Below are 2500 nucleotides of genomic sequence, written 5' to 3'. Positions count from 1 at the left end.
GCTGGAGGGAAGAGGGAGAGAAAAATAGAATGATTAAAATACAAATAGATAACTAAATCCTCATATCTCCCTCCTCCCCCATTCTCCCTCCCTCCTTCCCCCACCCCATCCTCCCTCCTCCCCCTATCCCCACCCTCCCCCCTCTCGCCTCCCTTCCTCCTACCCCCCACCCCATCCCCCTCCTTCCCCCCACCCCCCTCCCCCTCCCCCTCCCTCCCTCCTCCCCCTGACCCATCTTCCCTCCTTCCCCCCACCCCACCCTCCCTCCCTCCCCTCCTTCCCCCTCTCCCTCCCTTCTCCCCCATCCTCCACCCCTCCCCCTCCCTCCCCCCTCCTTCCTTCCCCCTGCCCCATCCTCCACCCTCCCTCCCTCCTTCCCCCCCCACCTCAACTCACCTCATATACCCCTTGATCATCTCGGGCTTGAGCTCCTTCAGGAGGGCCGAGGCCAAGGCGCCCTCCTCCTCGTCCTCGTCCTCGACCTCACCCTCGACCTCCTCCTCCTCGGCGGGCAGGACCCCCCCCGCCGGCGCCCCCTGCTGGTCCTCCTCCTCCTCCTTCGCCGCCTCCTCCAGGACGAACTCCCGGCGCCGCCCCTCCGCCGCGCCCACGTGGTAGCCGAGGAGGGCGCCCAGGGTCAGGCAGCTCAGGCACACCAGCACCTGCGGGAGACGAGGAGGCCACGCCGTTAGCGCTCGCCGGCGTCGCTTCTGGGTTCTGGCGCTATTTGCTTTGGCTTCGTCAGCGTAAAGATAGAAAGAAATAGGGAAAGAAAGAGAGAAAGAAAGAGAGAAAGAAAGAGAGTAAGAAAGAGAGAAATAAGGAAAGAATGAGAGAAAGAAGGAAAGAATGAGAGAAAGAAAGAAAGACAGAAAGAAAGAGAGAGAAAGAAAGAAAGAAAGAGAGAGAGAGAGAGAGAGAGAGAGAGAGAGAGAGAGAGAGAGAGAGAGAGAGAGAGAGAGAGAGAGAGAGAGAGAGAGAAAGAAAGAAAGAGAAAGAAAGAGAGAGAGGGAGAGAAAGAAAGAAAGATAGAAAGAATGAGAGAAAGAAAGAGAAATAAATAAATAAATAAAGAAAGAAAAAAACATTATGATTAATCACACCAAAGGTATTGCTATCCTCTGTGTATCGATAGCCTCACCATTACCACTATCTTCATCACCGGTATTGTTATCGTCTCTGTATCAAGAGCATCACAATTATCACGATCAATATACTCATCAATGTCTCATCCTCCTATGTATATATAACATTCCTATTACCATTAGCAATATCAGTTTCAATAAGTGAAGTCCTATCATGAATTTTATTATCATTATCTTTAACATCAACATCACTATCATCATTATCTTTCATCATCACCACTGTTATTATGCTAATTTGATCATCATCATCAATGCCATATTCATTAATGTCTAAGATCATTACAATACTTTCAATCTGATATGATTTTTTTATCATAATGATTACTGCTTTTTATCATAATGGATATCATTTATCATGACAATTGTTGTTTTACTTCTATCAAGAGAAAAATAAATGAGTATATATAGAGATCGTGAACATTATTTACTGAACTTCACATTCCCGCCGTTCTTTATTCTGTTCTCCTGTTCTTGTGCTTCTGTTGTTGCTTTTTACCAGCGATAAAAAAAAGAATTATTATATACACCTTCCACGCTCTTTGCTGTATATGAATGTGGTATTGATATGAGTCGAAAAAAGGAGAAAAAAACAAAAACAAATACACTCACACCCATTCCCGCATGACCACACACATACGCGTACTTATTAACAAACCATACACGACACACCGCACCAAACAACACACACACACACGCACACACACACACACACACGCACATACACACACACACACACACACACACGCACACACACACACACACACACACACACACACACACACACACACACACACACACACACACACACACACACACACACACACACACACACACACACACACTCTCTCTCTCTCTCTCTCTCTCTCTCTCTCTCTCTCTCTCTCTCTCTCTCAGACACACACACACACACACACCCCTCCCCCCCCCCCACACACACACAAACAAACAACAACAACAACAACAACAACAAAACGCCACTCACCGCCACGCACAGGAGTCTCGTCCGGGCGCCGGCACTCAGCTCCTGATGGTGCTGGAGATGACGGCCTCGGTGGTGGTGGAGGGGGTGGTGGTGATGCCGCGTCGGGGAGGTGACGATGGTGACCCCCCCGCCCGACCCCCTCGCCCCCCCGCCGCCCCCTCCTCCTCCGCCCTCCCCAGCCTCGTCCTCGTCCTCGTCACTGGGCTGGTTGTGCCACCGGGTGTAGCTCTCCCCAGACATCCTGCGAAGGAGCCCTGGGTGAGGAGAGGGTGCTCGTGCGAGGGAAGGGGAGAGAGGAGAGAGGAGAGAGGAGAGGGGAAGGAGAAAGAGGAGAGAGGAGAGAGAAGAGAGGAGAGATGAAAGGGGAGAGAGG

The 2500-nt window shown here is 50.6% G+C and overlaps 1 protein-coding gene across 2 annotated transcripts in view; it reads right to left on the bottom strand.

Moving 5' to 3' along the window:
- Positions 1–2500, bottom strand: part of LOC113824381 (aminopeptidase NAALADL1) — a 28062-nt gene that overhangs the window by 20779 nt on the left and 4783 nt on the right. For both annotated transcript variants that reach the window (XM_070130981.1, XM_070130980.1), the window contains exons 2-3: positions 2128–2368; positions 397–662 (exon numbers count right to left, since the gene is read on the bottom strand). In XM_070130981.1, the coding sequence (XP_069987082.1) occupies positions 397–662; positions 2128–2367 (506 nt within the window). In that variant the 5' untranslated portion in view covers position 2368. The remainder of the gene's footprint in view (positions 1–396; positions 663–2127; positions 2369–2500) is intronic.

The sequence above is a fragment of the Penaeus vannamei genome, chromosome 16 (assembly GCF_042767895.1).
Source record: "Penaeus vannamei isolate JL-2024 chromosome 16, ASM4276789v1, whole genome shotgun sequence".
Taxonomy (NCBI): domain Eukaryota; kingdom Metazoa; phylum Arthropoda; class Malacostraca; order Decapoda; family Penaeidae; genus Penaeus; species Penaeus vannamei.
This window is presented reverse-complemented; position numbering and strand designations above follow the sequence as displayed.